Source organism: Mauremys reevesii, unplaced genomic scaffold (genome assembly GCF_016161935.1).
Source record: "Mauremys reevesii isolate NIE-2019 unplaced genomic scaffold, ASM1616193v1 Contig20, whole genome shotgun sequence".
Lineage (NCBI taxonomy): Eukaryota > Metazoa > Chordata > Testudines > Geoemydidae > Mauremys > Mauremys reevesii.
The window spans coordinates 460,369-478,771 of record NW_024100827.1 but is presented as its reverse complement, the minus strand read 5'-3'; the positions used below and the strand labels follow the sequence as shown (position 1 = coordinate 478,771).

The following is an 18,403-nucleotide window of genomic DNA, read 5'->3' as shown; positions in this document are numbered from 1 at the left end:
TCACTGCTATTGGCACCCGAGCGAGCTAGCTCAGAGCGAGCATGGGTGTGGCTCCATGTGCTGCAGTCTCACCCCCGAGGGCCGTGCAGACAGAGCAATGGGGGTGCAGTAGCTTGCTGTAGCCTTGGCTTACAGAGCAGGTCTTTTAGCTCAGGCAGTAGAGGCTCATGTGTTTAAATCCTGAGATCTCAGGTTCAGTTCCTGCTGCCGAGCGTCCCGGGGGACAGTGTTACACACACAAATACCTACACTTTCATCCTCTCTAGACCAGAGGTGCTCAAACTGTGCCGGAGGGGGAATGTATTCTGGGGAGGTGCAAGATGCTTTAGGGAAAAAACACCTTACTGCACACATTTTACCCACAGCAATGAATAACTAGCAAAGCTGATTCCTCCAGACATATCAGGTCCTAGGATGTTGCTGTGCATTTTGGTGGATTTCTGTTCAGCTTGCCTAGCATTATACAAAGTCGTTGCCATCTGTACGTTAATCCGTTTGCTAGGAAGCAGTGTGTGCATTTAGTTGTAAACATCATCACAGTTTTGCTTTAGTTCTTATTACAAGGGATCGTTGGGTCTGTCTGAATTAATGCCTCACTGTTTTCAATATTTAGTGAGTTGCAGGTTGGTTTATTTTTTACCTCTATATGTACTTGTGTGGGAAGGGGGGGCGTAAATTACTACTAGACACAAAGAAGGGGGGCACGATCATATACGTTTGAGAACCACTGGTACTGTTGTGAGACACTGCAGTCAGAAACCACCAGCCAGAACAAATGGCAGATGCTTCAGAAGCTGATGGGTGTAGTAACATGGAGTAGGTGGTTGCTAGAAGGAGGAGCTGCAGGAGAAAGACAGGCAGACACACTCTAAATCTCTAAAGTGAAGGACTCTCTCAGACCCTGAAGCCCAGGGATAGTCTATTCCACTACCTCAGGTATTCCTTCAGATGCAGCTTATCAGACTTGGTGACCACCAGAGCGATGTCATTGCACATCCCGCCTTGGTAAGCTTTGATGCTCTCTGTCAGCAGCACTTCATGGACTTTGTCCCCCAGAACTCGTTCAATGTCAGTGATAACCCAGATGACTGAACATTTATTGATGCTCTTAAGGAGAAAGAGAGAGAGAGAGGGAGGATTATATCTGGAAGCAACGAGGCAGCCAGGCTCCATCCTGAGACAGGCCGAGCACCCTGGATTCCCACTGACTGCAATGGCAGTGCAGAGTGCTCAGTCTCTGCAGGATTGTGCCAGCAATTTGCAGACTTGAGCCCCTAGCTCGAGCCCCTCAGCTGTGTGCCACTCAGGACTGTGCTAGCTGGAGGTTCTGAGCTGACCGCTAGGGGTATTTCTACACAACAACTACTGTAAACACCTGTGGCTGGCCTGGGTCTGCTGACTTGGGCTGTGGGTCTGTAAAACTGCTGTATAAAAGTGTATAGACATTTGGGCTTGGGCTGGAGCCAGCACTCTGAGACCCTGTGGGGGAGGGAGGGTCCCAGACTCCAGCCCAAGCCTGAACATCAACACAGCAATTTTACAGCCCCAGAGCCCGAGCCTGAGTCAGCTGACAGGGGCCAGCTGCGGGTGTTGAATTACTGCGTAGACATTCCGTGGGATTGCCCTAGTGCAGAGAAGATAAAGGTCGAGCTGATCATTGCAGGGTCTGCACTTCTGAGGAAAAGCCTCAGTCTCCTAGTGAAGAGCGGTTAGAGAAAGGTGCTCTGGGGCCTTGATGCTACAGGAATCCAGGAGCAGCAATGGATCCAAGCTGGGAAGCACCGTTAGCTAATATCAGGGTTGCCCCCTCACTGTACAGTGTGGATGCGGTTTCGTTCTGCTAAAGCCTTGCCCAGCCCTTCCCCAGGCCACAGAGCTCACTGCCCTCTCTAGAGCTTTCCTTCCTTCGTTACACTGGAATAGTAACGTTAGAACCAATGGTTAAATGCTTTCCAGCCAAATAACATATCAACATTTTCTCCCACACATCACAGGGCTGGTGAGTCACCTCTTTCCACATTTCGTCCCTTTTGTTGTTGTAATCTCCTGTCCCAGGAACATCCATAAATACGACACCTTCCGGAATCATGTCGGACTTTGGAATTGTCACTTCCACGTATTTGATTAGTGGCCACAGTCGCATCTTGGCTTTCTCTTCATCCAGTGCTGGCTCCTCCTCATCCTTGTCACTTTGACACCGCACATAAGGGTCCAGTTTGTCAGAGAGTTCTTTTGCCTGAAACACGATAAATAAATCAAACTCTGCCCCTCCATCGTGATAGGACCTCAAAGTCAACGGTGAACTGTAAAATTAATTGAACCATCTGCCACCTGGGGGTGCTGTGAGACTAAGTTTCATTCCCTACCATTTTAGAGAGGAGGAAACTGAGGGGCCGGGACGAGCAAGAACACTCAGTGAGTCATTGTCTGAGCTGGGAATAGAGCCCAGGAAGTCTAGCCTCTTTCCAATTCTGATAGAGCTTTCACATGAGATAAACAGCACGGTGGAAGCACAGAATCTCCCTCTCTGGTACTGCAGAGGACACATGAGAGAGTCACTGTAGCCCAAGGCCTGATTAACTTTCTCCAGCATCCCCCATAAATCCCTGGGAATGGCTGTGGCTAGGGAACGGGGCAAGGAGGTGGGATGCTGGGGGCAGAGGGTTACTGCTGACTCTGCATGGCTGGCAGTAGAGCTGATCAGAAAAGCAGAAATGTTCCCTGTGATCAGTTCCTCAGGGAAAATCCCCACTTGAATTTTGGGAAGAGAAAGGCAGGAAAACCCTTGAAAATCCCAAAGCCACGATGACATTTTTAAATTGAAACAAAGCAAAACAATTGTTTCAAAGTGATGATTCGCCACAAAGTATTGTTGGTTTGATGTCCCTGAATGGAATAAATCAGAATATCAGTTACAATTGACATTTTGCTGCCTAACATTTAGACTTCAACTAACCCCATTTTCCAACTGGACATTTATTTGGTGAGAAAATGTTGCGGAGCTCTAGGTGGCAGCACGGGAGCTGCCTTCCTGCCAGGGGTGTGGAGGAGTGGGATGGGGCAGACGGAGTTCATTCCCTCAGTGGGACAGACTGGGGTAATCTCCGTGGGGAATCCCACAATAGATTCATGCAGGAGGGGACAGTTTTGCCCTGAGTTTGGCCTATTCCAAGTTCTCTGGAAAAACCCATCCACAGCCGGCAAAGCTGGTTGAAGCTCAATGTACAGCTGAAAGAGGCAGCTGCTGAATTTAAATGTTACCGCCTTTCCTTAAAGGGGTATGTCTGCACTGCGAAGGGGGGCAGAGGGGTATGATTGCAGCACATGGAGACGTACCCGAGCTGGCTTTGATCTAGGTAGCAGTGAAGCTGCAGTAGCCTGGAGGTTTGTGCGGGGTGGCTGCCCGAGTAATTAGCCAGGGTTCTGGGTGGGCTTGTACAGCTGCCACAGCTTTACTGCTATTGGTATATGAGCTAACTGGCTCAAAGCTAGCTTGGGTGTGTCTGTCAAACGGCCCACTGCCGTACTGCCAACTTTAACTCTTTTTGGTGATTTTAAAAACCACCAAATCCTGTTTTTTAGTTTGTCTTTTGACCTTTTAACTCCCCTTTACGCCTTAGTCATTGTGTGTATAATAATTTCAGGTTGAAAAAGTCAGACTTCAGTGTACACCTCTCCCTAGCCACTCATCCTCTCCTCACCCCAAGACAGGGAAATGCCCAGTCACCCATTTCCTGTCACTGTCTTGACTCTCTCCCCTCCTACTTTTGTTCCTCTGACAAAAGCATGACTGGCTGGTAAATAGTTTGAGCATCACTGCCCTAATTAGTGCAGCAGGATTCACACTCCCACGCAGAACTTATATAATTGCAACACGTGCAAACAGAACTTATATAATTGTTCAGGGTTGATGACTTACATATTGCAAAACTTTAAATTTATAAGCGATGTCACAGGAAAAACGATGAGGGATTGGTTTAGCCATTGGCAAGAAGCAACACTCCCCTGCTTCTCCTCCCCACCCCTCCCCCGCCTTCACTGTCTGAAACTGGGAGTGAGCCCAACTGCTCAGACTCCCTCCCCTGGCTCTAGCACCTCCCTCCCCGTCCCGGCCCTTCCCCAGCCTCCTCCTGCTCTGGCCTCACCCTCTCCACCCATCTCCCTGACATAAGAACGGCCACACTGGGTCAGATCAATGGTCCATCTATCCCACCACCCGGTCTTCGGACAGTAGCCAATGCCAGATGCTTCAGAAGGAGTAAACAGAACAAGGCTCTTTATCTAGTGATCCGTCTCCTGTCGTCCACTCCCAATTTCTGGCAGTCAGAGGTTTAGAGCATGGGGTTTGTTCCTGACCACCTTGGCTAATAGCCATTGATTGGCCTGTTCTTTTCTGTACTCACAACGGTCTTCTGGATTTGGAATTTAAGATCACACACTCACTCACCTGCGCTCCCTCGAGGCGAATACATTTTGAGGCAGGGATATTTACTAGTGGCTTTGCCCGCAACAGGTCTTCAGCAAATCTGGTTTCAGCATCTCTCCCATAGAGCGCTCGAAGCTTTTGAACAGCTTCACCTACATCATCCTCGCCCTCCCCTTCCTCCTCCTCCTCTTCTTCCTTCTCTCCGGGTTTCCGCACAAGCTCCACCAGATTCTTCAGTTCCTCCTTCCATTCCTGCCAGTATAGAGCAGGGCAAACAGGCCATTGTTATCTTGGGCATTTGGGGGCCGGGGCAGGGGCTGGGCAAGGCTGCTACAGAATAATGCAGGAGTTGGGGCTGGATTTGACTAGGGTTGTACAGGCAGCGGCAGTGGATTTCAGCAGCTATGGGGGTGCCTAGAGCTCAGGCTGGGTGGGATTGGTGTAACAGCATTCCAATCAAAGGGACTACAGAGCTATTTTAGTGCCGAGCAGAGGGCAGGGGATGGGAGCTGGGAACTGGCTCAGTGCTGCAGGAGAAGCTGTGGGGAGCTATAGTGCAGACGCAGCACAAGTGATTCCCTGGCTTCTGCAGCAGACAAACCAGCTGTGGTTCCAGCAGCAGGATTTCCCTCTGGACAACTACAAGCAAAGCAGGGAGGGAAGTGCTGTTGCTTACACCTGTCTCCTCCTGGTCCATTAAGAGACCCAGCCCCAACCCTGTCCTCAGAGGACACTCATTCCTTCCTGGAGCCCTTGGCAATCATCAGGCAGAGCTGAGGTTTCATACAGGAAGCAGCCAGCAGGGGCCTTCTGGGCCGGGGAGCCAGCTGCCCTCTCCATAAGACAGAGTTACCCTGTGGAGGGGTTGTGGCTGGCTACACACCCTGCAGCAGGAGACTGTCCTAAAGAACACACCCGGGCCCTGTGCCAGGCTGAGGAATTAGACTTGCCTGTAGTGACAGAAGGTGAATTTTTGCCTCGTAGTTTTTGCTCCGGCTGCTGCTGACTTGCACAGTGCACGAGGTGCAGGCTTGGTTCCCCGACACTGGCAGGAAGAGCTGCTGCTCGATGATGGCATTGAGCAGCGAGCTCTTCCCAGCCCCGGTGCTGCCAAAGAGCCCAATGTAAATGGGGTCCAGAGAAGACTTTTCTTTCAAGGTGAGGAGGCGGTTCCTGAGAAGGAGGAGAGAGGGAGGGAGGGTTAGACAGATTCATGTATTTGGGAAGGGCCAGTACCTTCCTGCCTCACAAATACAGCCCCACTGGAGGCAATGGAAAGACTCCCCTTCTCCCCAACCCCCAAAATGATTTAGATGAACACTGGATCAGGCTCTGCTATCGTTAAGGTTTGGCTGGATGGACAGACAAGTTTTCCTGCCATAAACCACGAACCAAGACCTAGAGCAGCTACAGCTGGCGAGGGGCTAGGAACCCTGGAATACGCCCCTAGAAGCAGGAGGTCTGTGTCATGGAGTGTATGTACCCCCCACTAGCCATACAGGCACTGCCAGCCACTGCTGATTGGCCGGCTAAGAGCAGCTGGGAGGATAAAAGGGCTGGGAGGCAGAAGGCGGGTGGCTAACAGAGCAGTGAGCAGGCAGGAGACAGGAACTCCTGTCAGCAGACTACTAGAGAGCTGCTCAGGGAGAACACTCCAGCAAGGGGTGAACACGCCAACAGACCGAAGAGCCTGCAGGGGCCCGAGGGAAGGCAGGAAGGAGCTCAGGCTACTCTCAGAATCAGCAAACCCTGACTCTCCTTGTCTGGCTTGAGGGCCCTGAGCTGCAACCCAGTGGAGTGGGTGGGCCCCTACCAACCCCCTGACAGGCCTGAGAGCAGAGAGGCTTTCCAGGTTCCTGGACACCAGGAGTGGCCTGAGAGCCCTGCTGAGCTGAGGGAGCCAAAGCCATGCCCTCCCCACGTTTGGCTGTGGGGACACCTTTGCACTGAGGCACCACCTTCCGGTCTGACTCAGGTCTGCGTAGTGCAGTACGGACGTGTCAACACGGTTGTGAGTCCTGGGTCCAGCCATCGTAAGCCTGGGTTTACAATGCCATGTGGATGCACAAGCGCAGGCTTGGAGACACCGACTCTCTAGGCCTGGGTCCCACAGACCCAGGTTTACAATGCAGTGTAGACATACCCCTAATTGGCCTTATTCTCGCCATGTCATCCTGTTCAGGGGCAGGGTTCACCCTGGCTGGAAAAGGCAGTGGGGCCCAATCCCAAACTGGGAGCATCCCCAGAGAGCCACGTAAGCCCAGAGAAGCCTGCACAAAGGCCCTGAGCCGTCATACCAGCTCTTTGCTTCTCCTTGAAGCAGCAAAGAATCCTGTGGCACCTTATAGACTAACAGACGTTTTGCAGCATGAGCTTTCGTGGGTGAATACCCACTTCTTCGGATGCTTAAAGCTCATGCTGCAAAACGTCTGTTAGTCTATAAGGTGCCACAGGATTCTTTGCTGCTTCTACAGAACCAGACTAACACGGCTACCCCTCTGATACTTGCTTCTCCTTGGTTCCTGAGCAGCAACATTCTATAGAACCTGCACTATTAGGGATGCCTCCCGGCCACAATTTCCTCGTGGAGCCCTGAGGGGAGACCCACGTGGGGAAGGTATCTGCAGTGGTGCTCTCTTTTCCAGCAGCTCTACAGGGCTCAGGAATGAACTGTCCCTGCAGCAGGGACAGCCCATAATTGTGTGGGGGGGGTCTTATACTTTCCTCTGAAGCAGATGGTGTTGCCTCTGTCAGAGAAAGGACCCTGGTCTAGAGGGACCGTGGTCTGATCCAGTTTGTCAATTCCTATGGTGCTATCTAGACACAGGCCTGCACCAGAACCCTGCAGATGCAGGAGTTCAGAGCTTGATCTGCACATTGCGACGTGGCTCTGTCCATGGAGCAGGTAAGCAGAGACTTATGTGAGTGTAGGCTGTGGTGTCTCCATCATTAGGCTTTAAGGGAGAAATGGGGCTGCAGACTCACTTGAGATATTTAATCTCGTCCGATATATTATCCTGGGACAGAGAGTGGTCCAGCTTCTCGTACGTAGTGTTCAGAACTTTTCGGATCCTGGATTCCATATTTTCATCTGGAAGGAGGAGACAATTACATGCCAGGAATACACTCAGCTCTCACCAGCTAAGCAGACTTGTGCCAGATCAGTCAAGGAGGGGAGACCTCCAAGGAAAACCCAGGATACTATAGGAAATGGCAACGGTGATTCAATAGATGGCTCTTCAGCTCTATCAGCCCCATGGTGCTAGGGGTGCTGTGCTACCAGACCAGTGGTTCTCAACCCGCAGCCCACAGGCTGCTTGCAGCCCAGTCAGCCCACAGCTGCAACCCACGTGCCATCCTCAGGGCCGTACAGGTAGTATATATATTGTGTGGATGTGACCCACATATTAACATATTGAGAGCTGCATACGTGGCCTTAGGGTGACCAGATAGCGAGGGTGAAAAATCAGAACAGGGAGTGGGGGGTAATTGGCACCTGTATAAGACAAAGCCCCAAATATTGGGCCTGTCCTGATTTTATAGGGACATCTGGTCACCCTATGCGGCCCACAATAGTAAGTAGATTTCAGAACCGCTGTGCTAGAGGTTATTTCAGATGAGCTTTAAGAGTGAGGCCCTGTGGCCAGATTCCACTTGGTGCACCCATTGCATGTAGGGTGGTAGCCAGAGTGGAATTCCCTGGTGCAGAGGACCTGAGCATAATATCTCAGGAATAATGTCACTATCTTGAAAATTTGTGCCCTTAAGGTCTTGGAATGAAAGTGAGTCACTAGAGAACATATGTCTCAGTGGATGCCCAGTCAAGTGGGAGGGAGTTATCACTCCTCCCTGGCTAGCCAATCATGTCGTGCATTGCTTAATTGTCTGCCTTGCTCCAACTCAGAAAAGTCAATGGAAAACCATTAAAGACAAACTATAAACCTCCCAACCACTTGGAAGGGGAAAGGAACAATACAGCAAGGAAGCAGCAAAGAATCCTGTGGCACCTTATAGACTAACAGACGTTTTGCAGCATGAGCTTTCGTGGGTGAATACCCACTTCTTCGGATGCAAGTAGTGGAAATTTCCAGGGGCAGGTTTATATATGCAAGCAAGAAGCAAGCTAGAGATGCTTCTTGCTTGCATATATAAACCTGCCCCTGGAAATTTCTACTACTTGCATCCAAAGAAGTGGGTATTCACCCACGAAAGCTCATGCTGCAAAACGTCTGTTAATCTATAAGGTGCCACAGGATTCTTTGCTGCTTCTACAGAACCAGACTAACATGGCTACCCCTCTGATACTTTACAGCAAGGAAGGAATGGCCCTGCCTGTGAATAAAGACAAAAGAGTGATTCAGTAGATCATAGGATGAGTGGGGGTGGTTCATGGAAGACTTGGTCCTGGCTACTTGGGACAAGCAAGTGATGCAAAAGACTGAATTTTGTGGTGAGACTCTACTCTATTAGCTAGGCAAGGTAACTATTAGTAAGTGTAGACCCTAGTTCATGTTTTATGATTTTGTTTTATATGAAACCATTTGTTTCCATCACTCACACTTGTTTCCAGTTGAATCTCTAGTCTTTCTTTAACTAATTCCCTTTTGTTTCACTATGATTAGGGCCCTACCAAATTCACGACCATTAAAAATGCGTCACGGATCATGAAATCTGGTCTCCCCACTTGAAATCTGTTTTTCTGTGTGCTTTTACCCTGTACTATACAGATTTCATGGGGGAGACCAGCGTTTCTCAAATTGGAGGTCCTGACCCAAAAGGGAGTTGCAGGGGGGTCACAATGTTATATTAGAGGGGTTGTGGTATTGCCACCCTTACTACTGTGCTGCCTTCAGAGCTGGGCAGCCGGAGAGTGGCAGCTGTTGGCCGGGCACCCAGTTCTGAAAGCAGCGCCCCGCAAGCAAGAGTGCAGAAGTAAGGGTGATAATCATAGAATCATAGAATATCAGGGTTGGAAGGGACCTCAGGAGGTATCTAGTCCAACCCCCCGCTCAAAGCAGGACCAATCCCCAACTAAATCATCGCAGCCAGGGTTTTGTCAAACCTGACTTTAAAAACCTCTAAGGAAGGAGATTCCACCACCTCCCTAGGTAACCCATTCCAGTGCTTCACCACTCTGAGTGAAAAAGTTTTTCCTAATATCCAACCTAAACCTTCCTCACTGCAACTTGAGACCATTACTCCTTGTTCTGTCATCTGCTACCACTGAGAACAGTCTAGATCCATCCTCTTTGAAACCCCCTTTCAGATAGTTGAAAGCAGCTATCATACCATACCATACCATACCACCCTTACTTCGGCCTTCAGAGCTGGGTGGCCAGAGAGTGATGGCTACTGACTGAGGGCCCAACTCTTCAGGCAGCAGTGCAGATGTAAGAGTGGCAATACCATACCAAACCATGCTATTTTTACTTATGCGCTGCTGCTAGCAGCAACTCTGCCTTCAGAGCTGGGCTCCCGGCCAGCAGCTGCCACTCTCCAGCTTCCCAGCTGTGAAGGCAGCGCTGCCACCAGCAGCAGCAGCAGCAGCGCAGAAGTAAGGGCAGCAGTATCACAATACAGTACCCCCTACAATAACCTTAACTTAAATAGCTGAACTCATGACATTTATGATTTTTAAAATCCTATGACTGTGAAATTGACCAAAATGGTCCGTGAATTTGGAAGGGCCCTAACTATGATTGAACTCAAGAGCTGTGCGTGGTACAGGAGCGGTGGGCTAAGGTAAAACTGGGATACATTGTTCCTTTGGGAACAGAGGATCTGGGATTTCTGTGGGTATCCAGTGACCAGTGGGACACTTCGAAGGCACACAGGGGCTGGCATGTGACTATTGTCAGCCTGCAGGGCAAAGGCAGGGCTGGTGTAGCCCAGAGGAGAGTGCTTGAGTGGCTGGCAGGCTGGTCGTATTATAGTGCTAACGCCCAGCTGGCACAAGACTCCCTCACACTGGAAGCAGGTGGCAACATGGTGGCTCATAGCCCTGTGTGCCCTGAGAAGCTGCGGCCCTGATCCTCCCCTGCTGCAAGTGCCACAGAGCAGCCACATGAACATGGGCTGGCACAGCCTTGCACCCTATCCCTGGGGCGGGAAAGCGGCTTCTGTACCCTCAACCACAGCCAGGGCTGGGTCCAATTTTGCCCTCTCCCCAAAGCCCTGTGTATTTCAGGCACATCCCGGGCACAGCTCCCCAGTATCAGCAGGGACTGGGGGCAGTTTTTCATACTTACAGGTTTTCAGCAACTCTTGCTCTTTCGGTGCGAATGCTCGATACATGTCCAAACTCCTCTTTTTCTTGGCAGGTGATTCATTTATATCTTCCCCCTCAGCACCTTTTGAGATTAAAAGGGCCCTTCTCGTTAGTGTGATTGCGCTAGAGATGGACACCAGCTACAAGTCTCACTAATAAAGGACCTGAGGTTCAGTACAGATGGCATGCGGAGACACTGACCCATTTACTGATATAAACCCAGCATTGTTATTTGCATTACAGTACTGCTGGAGGCTGAGACCGTGCTAGGGGCTGCTCATACACTAAGACCTGAGTGCACTTATTCATGCCTTTGTCACCTCTCGGCTGGGCTACAAAAATGCAATAAACCTGGGCCTGAAACATTCAGCATTTAGGAAACTCCAACTAATATAAAACATGGCAGTGCATTGCCTCAACTATGCACGCTACCACGAGCTCATAACTCCTGTTCTCTGCTCCCTAAATTAGCTTTCCGTAGAATCATAGAATCATAGGGCTGGTCCACACTAAGAAGCGGGGTCGAACTAGGGTACGCAAATTCAGCTACGTGAATAGTGTAGCTGAATTCAAAGTACCCTAGTTCGAACTACTCACCCGTCCAGACGCCGCGGAATCGAAGTCCGCGGCTCCAAGGTCGACTCTGCCACCACCGTTTGCAGTGGTGGAGTACCGGAGTCGACCGCGGCGCTTCCGGAGTTCAAACTATCGCGTCCACATTAGACGTGATAGTTCGAACTCCGAGAAGTCGAACTCACCGCGTCGACCCGGCTGGTAAGTGTAGACTAGCCCATAGAAGATTAGGTTTGGAAGAGACCTCAAGAGGTTATCTAATTCAATCCCCTACTCAAAGCAGGACCAACTTCAACTAAATCATCCCAACTAGAGTTTTGTCAAGCCGGGCCTTAAATACTTCTAAGGATGGAGATTCCACCACCTCCCCAGGTAACCCATTCCAGTGCTTCACCACACTCCTAGTGAAATAGTGTTTCCTAATATCCAGTCTAAACCTCCTCCATTGCAACTTGAGACCATTACTCCTTGTTCTGTCATCTGCAACCACTGAGAACAGCCGAGCTCCATCCTCTTTGGAACCCGCCTTCAAGTAATTGAAGGCTGCTATCAAATCCCCGCTCACTCTTCTCTTCTGCAGACTAAACAAGCCCAGTTCCCTCAGTCTGTCCTCGTAAGTCATGTGCCCCAGCTCCCTGATCATTTTTGTTGCTCTCCGCTGGACTCTCTCCAATTTGTCCACATCCTTTCCGTAGTGAGGGGCCCAAAACTGGATGCAATACTTCAGATATGGCCTAACCAGTGCCAAATAGAGGGGAATAATCACTTCCCCCGATCTGCTGGCAGTGCTCCTACTAATGCAGCCCAATATGCCGTTAGCCTTCTTGGCAACAAGGGCACACTGCTGACTCATAGCCAGCTTCTCGTCCATTGTAATTCTCAGGTCCATTTCTGCAGAATTGCTGCTTAGCCAGTCGGTCCCCAGTCTGTAGCAGTGTATGGGATTCTTCTGTCCTAAGTGCAGGACTCTGCACTTGTCCTGGTTGAACCTCATCAGATTTCTTTTGGTCCAATCCTCCAATTTGTCTATGTCACTCTGGACCCTATTCCTACCCTCCAGCATATCTACCACCTTCCCCCCAGCTTAGTGTCATCCGCAAACTTGCTGAGGGTGCAATTAATCCCATCATCCAGATCATTAATGAAGACGTTGAACAAAACCAGCCCTATGACAGAACCCTGGAGGTCTCTGCTTGATACCGGCTACCAACTAGACATCCAGCCATTGATCCTGTTGAGCCCGACGATCTAGCCAGCTTTCTATCCACCTTATAGTCCATTCATCCAATCCATACTTTTTTAACTTGCTGGCAAGAATACTGTGGGAGACCATATCAAAAGCTTTGCTAAAGTCAAGATATATCACATCCACCTCTTTCCCCATATCCACAGAGTCAGTTATCTCATCATAGAAGGCAACCAGGTTGGTCAGGCATGACTTTGCCCTTGGTGAATCCAAGTTGACTGTTCCTGATCATCTTCCTCTCCTCCAAGTGCTTCAAAATGGATTCCTCAGGGACCTGCTTCAGGAATTTTCCAGGGACTGAGGTGAGGCTGACCAGTCTGTAGTTCCCCGGATTCTCCTTCTGCCCTTTTTTAAATATGGGCACTATATTTGCCTTTTCCCAATTGTCTGGGGCCTTCCCTGATCGCCACGAGTTTTCAAAGACAATGGCCAATGGCTCTGCAATCACACCAGCCAACTCCCTCAGCACCCTCGGATGCATTGCATCCAGCTCAATGGACTTGTGCATGAAGCCCTGTCAAGTTTAAGGTCTTGGTCCTTATTTTGAAGACACTCGATGGCCTGGTCCCAGGATACCTAACGGACTCTCTAAAGCTCTGTGATGAAGACCGTGGTCTATAACTTCACTCCTCTGGCCCAATGAAACTCTCAACTCTACGAGCAAACCTCGTCTGTGCAGCAGACTGAACTTTCCCTGGGGTGCTCCGGGACTGTGAAACGCACTCGCCCAAGAACTGAAGACCATCACAAACCTCACCACTTACTGGTTCATGTGCAAAGTGCCTTTCTCTGACCTTGCCTTCTCTGTAGCATTAGGTATATTTAACAAATGATAAAGTGCTTAACTCTCCTTACAGTTAGAAAGCTTTCCTAATATCTAACCTAAATCAGGGGTGGCTCCAGGCACCAGCACAACAAGCATGTGCCTGGGGCGGCGAGCTGCAGGGGGTGGGCGGCCTGCCGGTCACCGTCAGGGTGGCACTCAGGCTGCCTTTAGCTGTGTACCTGCTGGAGCTCTGCAGGTCCCGTGGTTCTGGCATCAATTTGGCGGCGGGTACGCTGAAGCCACGGGACTGCAGATCACCCACAGAAATGCCGCCGAATCACGGCGTGATCATGGACCGCCAGCAGGCAAGCCACCAAAGGCAGCCTAACTGCCATGCTTGGGGCGGCAAAAAACATAGAGCCGCCTCTGACCTAAATCTCCCTTTCTGCAGATTAAGCCATTTCCTTTTTGTCCTACCTTCAGTGGATATGGAGAATGATTGCTCACCCTTCTCTTTGTAACAGCCCTGAACATATTTGGAGACTTATCGGGTTCCCCCTCAGGCTTCTTTTCTCAAGACTAAATAGGCCCAGTTTTTTAGCCTTTCCTCACTGGTCAGATTTTCTAACCCTTGGATCAGTTTTATTTCTCTCCTCTGGACTCTCCAATTTGCTAACATCTTTCAGAACTGGACACAAGACTCCATCTGAGGCCTCACCAGTGCAGGGCCGCCCAGAGGATTCCGGGGGCCCGGGGTCTTCGGCGGCAGGGGGCCCCTGCTTTGGCGGTAAGTCGGCGGCGGGGGGGTCCTTCCGTTCCGGGACCCACCGCCAAAGTGCCCCAAAGACCCACGGCGGGGACCCGCTGCCAAAGTGCAGCCCCCACCGCGGGTCTTCGGGGCACTTCGGCGGCGGGTCCCGGGAAGGACCCCGCCGCCGAATTACCGCCGAAGACCCGGCTGCACTCCGGCGGCAGGTCCCGCTTCGGCGGTAATTCGGCGGCGGGGAGGGATCCTTCTGTCCCGGAGAGGAAGGACCCCCACCAGCAAAGACCAGGAGTGAAGAAGCTCCGGGGCCCGGGCCCCGCGAGAGTTTTCTGGGGCCCCAGGAGTGAGTGAAGGACCCTGAAAAACTCTCATGGGGGCCCCTGCTGGGCCCAGGGCCTGGGGCAAATTGCCCCACTTGCCCCCCCCCCCGGGCGTCCCTGCACCAGTGCTGGGCAGAGAGGGACAGTTACCTCCTGTGTCTTACTTACAACTCTCCTGTTAATGCTCCCCAGAATGATATTAGCCTTTTTCACAACTGCATCACACTGTTGACTCATATTCAGTTTGTGATCCACTATAACACTGAGCTTTTTCAGCAGTACCACTGCCTAACTGGTGATGCCCAGTGATGAGCTGCCAAAATTTTAACAACTGGTTCCCTATAAAAAGTTCAGATTTAAGGGGGGGGGGCAGGCGGAGACATACTTGTGGGGCCGGGGACCCCTGCAGGTCCTGGGGCAAATTGCCCCACTTGTCCCCCCAGCAGCCCTAGAGCTTGCAGCCCCCTCCCCCCTTACCTTGCTGGCAGCTCAAAGCAACTCCAGAGCTCAGCTGAGCTGCCCACGCTGCAGCTGGGGGGAAGCGGGGGAAGGGCCGGGGGAGCTTCAGTCTCCCCAGCTGGGAATCCTGGGAGCAACAGGATGGTCCGGCCCATGGACCGGAGTTCTTTGCCCACCCCCTGGCCCTTTAACAACCGGTTCTCCATGGAGGTCTAATTTTAGCAACCGGTTCTTGGGAACCTGTGGGAACCTGCTCCAGCTCACCACTGGTGATGCCCCATCTTGTAGTTGTGCATTTCACTGTTTTCTAAGTGAAGTCCTTTGCAGTTGTCTTTATTGAATTTCATCCTGTTGAATTCAGACCAATTTTCCAAGTTTGTTATGTCACGTTTTACTAAGAAACGGGGTTGAAAACAGTTCAGATGTCAGGGGCAAAGGCCTCAGCTAACTCGGCAGAGCTCTGCTGTCTTCAGTGCAGCCACACCAATTTGTACCTGCTCAGCATCTAGCCTCGATTGTAAGCAGGTTTCAACCTTGATTTGACTTTAGCAGCTCAGCCCTTGCTCGGTGCAAAGCCTAAGACTGACAGACACAGGACACTTTCTTGTTTACCCCCTACTGGGCTTAGAGGTTTTGCACTGGCACCCATCACCGTGGTATCTCAGCACCTCCCAGCTTAACTAGATTGACATGGCCTGGTCCCTACACAGCAATTAAAGACTAGCAGCTGGCCTGGGTCAGCTGACCCAGGCTACAGGGCTGTAAATTTCCTGTGTAGGCATTTGGGCTTGAGCTGGAGCCTGAGCTCTGGCACCCCGTGAGGGGGAGGGTCCCTGAGCCCAAGCCCAAGCCTGAACATCTACTCAGCAATTTTTGGCCCCTCAGCCCTAGTCAGCTGACCTGGGCCGGGCCTTTTATTCCAGTGTAGCTGGATTTTTCTCAACACTTCCAGCTTTCCCCTCTGGGCTCCGGCCAAGCAGGGAAAATCTCCTATTTCAGAGTTCTAAGCAAGTGAGAGCTTACGGTTAACACTGAGATCCTAGGCCAGATCTCCCACTGGTGTAAATCAGTGTATGCCGAGCTACACCAGCTGGAGATCAGTTCCTCTACATGAGTGGTCACCAACTGGTAGAATGCGATCAATTGGTCGATCGTCGGGCCTCTGAGGATGAGTTAGGGTTGTCAACCCTCCCAGTTTCGCTGGGAGTCTCCTAGAACGGGCTCGATCTCATGGAGGTTACTGCAGCCAGTCCGGGAGAATTTTGGCCACTAAAAGTCCGGCGGCGCAGTGGGGCTAAGGCAGGCTCCCTGCCTGCCCTGGCCCCGTGCTGATCCTGGAAGCAACCGGCATGTCCCTGTGGCCCCTGGGGGAGGGTAGGGGGGTCTCCGCATGCTGCTCCCGCCCCAGCGCCAGCTCCGCAGCTCCCATTGGCTGGGAACAGGGAACTGTGGCCAATGGGAGCTGCGTGGGTGGTGCCTTCAGGGAGGGGCAGCTGGCAGAGCCACATGCCTACCCCCAGGGGCCGCAGGGATGTGACGGCCGGTTCCGGGAGCGGCATGGGGTAGGGTCAGGCAGGTAGCCTGACTTAGCCCCACTGCATCACCTACTTCGAACCCCTCGGCCTGAGCCCAGAGCACACACCCTTTCCCACACCCCAACCCTCTGCCCCAGCTTGGTAAAAGTGAGTGAGGGTAGGGGAGAGCGAGTGACGGAGGGAGGGGGGATGGAATGAGTGGGGTGGAACCTCAGGGAAAGGGCAGAGTAGATCCTGGGTTGCACGTAAATTCAAAAAGTGATCTTGTGCTTAGAAAGGTTGGAGACCAGTGTTCTGCATGTAACAATGTTCACGGTAAGAGTATGGTTTCAGAGTATATCATCTTACCTGAGCATTCAGGTTTTTTGTGTGACATTCTAGCAGAACAGTTCCAAGGTTACTACCGAGTTCCAGCTGACACTGGGTTGTTAGTGCTTTTCAAAACCAGGATGCATTCAGATTTGAAGAAGATTGAGGATGACACTGCAAGGTGTAATTATCACAAGAGCTGCCCTAGGGGAAAAAAGGTAATAATTGGAGATATACCAATCTCCTAGAACTGGAAGGGACCTTTCAAGGTCATCAAGTCCAGTCCCCTGCCTTCACTAGCAGAACCAATTTTTGCCCCAGACCCCTAAGTGGCCCCCTCAAGGATTGAACTCACAAGCCTGGGTTTAGCAGGCTAATGCTCAAACCACTGAGCTCTCCCTCCCCTGCTTAAAATGAGGGTTATGTTCTTAACTGATCTGTTTTGTGTTTAATCATCTGTGTCATTAGCTTACGGCATTTACACCTTCCGCAGCTCCACAGCGATTTTCTTATTACGTGGGATACTCAGACCGTATCCACACTGGGAATTTGCACCAACTCCGGCCAGCACTGCCTCCTAGGTGCAGACACACAAACCCGCTATTTGCACTGGTGCAGTTGATCCCCTGCTGGAAAGCAGGCTGTTACATCTTTGCTGGTATCAATCATCTCAAGTCTTCCACAAAGGGGTTCAGGTACAAAACAAACTGGGGTAACTATCTGCACCTAGCTAGCTACAACATGGGCTAAGCTGCACCAGTGAAAGTCATGGCTTCGGATGACGTCTCCCATTTACACCAGGGCTTTGCACTGGGGCAGCTACCCAACAGCTGGAATTGGAGCAAACCCCCAACACGGACAAAGCCTGGCACTTTTATGAGAGTTTGTAACCAGCTCTGATGCAGTTAATACTCGGCAGCAAGCCAGGCACTCCCATACCACAAGGAAGGATCCTCCGTACACACTTGGACCCCACCCTCCCTCTGCTATGGAATCCTAAACTGTACTATACGGTTCAGCGCTGCTTGGCACAGTATGTCATCTTGGCACAGTATGTGTGTGACATTCCCCTCTGATGTTATGACATTCGATCTCCGGAGCACTGAATGGTAACTGGTGTTGGTGAAAAAACAATTTTAATTAACCTGTTTTAATTAATGTAATTAATTAGAACTGCTAGGTCACTCCAATCCTTGACTCTGGGAGCCATCCATACCCTGCTCTGCTCTGAGAACCCCCACTCCTGGGCTGTTTACGCACAGCCTCCAGCATGTAAGCTACTCCTTGTATTGTACAACCGAACGACACTAGCCACTATCTCTGGTCCCAGACATAACCCTGGGACGTTCCATCTTACAGCGTCCAGTTATGCCTGCTGGAAGCTTATATGAGTTCATCAATTTAACAAAAACATTGATACGTACCAGGCTTGTTATCCCAAGGGGAGTCTCTGACACACTTCAAACCAAACGCACTGCTTCAGGTAGAATAAACAAACAAATTTATTAACTATAAAGATTGATTTAAGTGATTATAAGTCAAAGCATAACAAATCAGATTTGGTCAAATGAAATAAAAGCAAACACATTCTAAGCTGATCTTAACACTTTCAGTGCCCTTACAAATTTAGATGCTTCTCACCACAGGCTGGCTGGTTTCTCTTCAGCCAGGCTCTCCCCTTTGATCAGCACTTCAGTCGCTCGGTGTGGTGTCTGTAGGTGTAGGTGGAAGAGAG

At 50.9% G+C, this 18,403-nt stretch overlaps 1 protein-coding gene across 1 annotated transcript in view; it reads right to left on the bottom strand.

Moving 5' to 3' along the window:
* LOC120393489 (nuclear GTPase SLIP-GC-like) overlaps positions 1–16,867 on the bottom strand; it is a 57,850-nt gene extending 40,983 nt beyond the window's left edge. The window contains exons 1-7 of the mRNA XM_039518079.1: positions 16,708–16,867; positions 10,675–10,776; positions 7,412–7,517; positions 5,377–5,599; positions 4,448–4,678; positions 2,009–2,236; positions 932–1,107 (exon numbers count right to left, since the gene is read on the bottom strand). Coding sequence (XP_039374013.1) covers positions 932–1,107; positions 2,009–2,236; positions 4,448–4,678; positions 5,377–5,599; positions 7,412–7,517; positions 10,675–10,776; positions 16,708–16,735 — 1,094 coding nt within the window. The 5' untranslated portion in view covers positions 16,736–16,867. The remainder of the gene's footprint in view (positions 1–931; positions 1,108–2,008; positions 2,237–4,447; positions 4,679–5,376; positions 5,600–7,411; positions 7,518–10,674; positions 10,777–16,707) is intronic.
* Between the last annotated feature and the right edge of the window lie 1,536 nt (positions 16,868–18,403).